This window comes from Lotus japonicus, chromosome 2 (genome assembly GCF_012489685.1).
Source record: "Lotus japonicus ecotype B-129 chromosome 2, LjGifu_v1.2".
Lineage (NCBI taxonomy): Eukaryota > Viridiplantae > Streptophyta > Magnoliopsida > Fabales > Fabaceae > Lotus > Lotus japonicus.
The window spans coordinates 57,310,784-57,311,694 of NC_080042.1; the positions used below are offsets into that span (position 1 = coordinate 57,310,784).

Genomic DNA, 911 nt, shown 5'->3' on the forward strand with positions numbered 1-911 from the left:
TTGTGTACATCAAACATTTCCAAAAACTTCCTTAAACACTACATTTACAGTATTGTTCTATTGTTTGCCCGCCTCATCAAGTATACAAAGTTTAAGACCTTTTATTGAGCGTACTCTAGAAAGAGCTACATATAACTGACCATGAGTGAAGACGGGCATCGGAAGGAAAAGCCCAACTTGAGATAGTGTTTGTCCTTGCCTCTTACTTATGGTCATAGCAAAACATACTGTAATTGTAAACTGTCTTCTTCTGAATTTAATTGGTTCTTAAAATGTGCACTTTGTCCTTGACATTTGTTCCCGTGATAACAGTTGCACCAATAAAACGTTCACCAAGTCCATCCACAATTAACCTGGTTCCATTGCATAAACCTGTTGCTTTATCTATATTTCTCAAAAGCATGATTTGAGTGTCAACTACAAAAAGTTTGTGGTTAGGCATTCTTGAACTTTTAGTGTCGTTCAAAAATTCTGTGGTTAACCACTCACCTTGGATTTCAGAATCCTCATCAGATCGTAAGACAGATTCGGAGCTAAGATATTCATGTTCTGGTGCAGCTATTATCCCAAGCATGTAAGTGTTTATCATTTCAACAGCTTCTAATGTAGGGGCCAATATTGCTTTATCTTGAAAGAATTGAGGATCTTTCATTTTGTGCGAAAGGTCAGGATATGTATATCTAATTAATTCCATTAATGGGTTAGGAGTAATTAGGATGAGCAGATCTGGAGGGATTTGGACATCATACTCTCCTACTCTAGAATCTGGATGATCGTCATTTTCAATTTTAAGAATCCAATATGCAAACTCTTTGATTTCTTTTGCTTCATTAGTCGTCTCAGCTGCGGTTAGCTACATGTTCTTAGACAATTTCATAACTTTGCAATGCTTCCACAATGAGGAAGTGTTT

The 911-nt window shown here is 36.6% G+C and overlaps 1 protein-coding gene across 1 annotated transcript; it reads right to left on the reverse strand.

Annotated features, from left to right (window-relative positions):
• Positions 1 to 256: 256 nt before the first annotated feature.
• Positions 257 to 652, reverse strand: LOC130736698 (uncharacterized). Its single transcript, XM_057588496.1, has one exon. The coding sequence runs from the start codon at positions 650 to 652 to the stop codon at positions 257 to 259; it is 396 nt and encodes a 131-aa protein (XP_057444479.1).
• Positions 653 to 911: the final 259 nt, after the last annotated feature.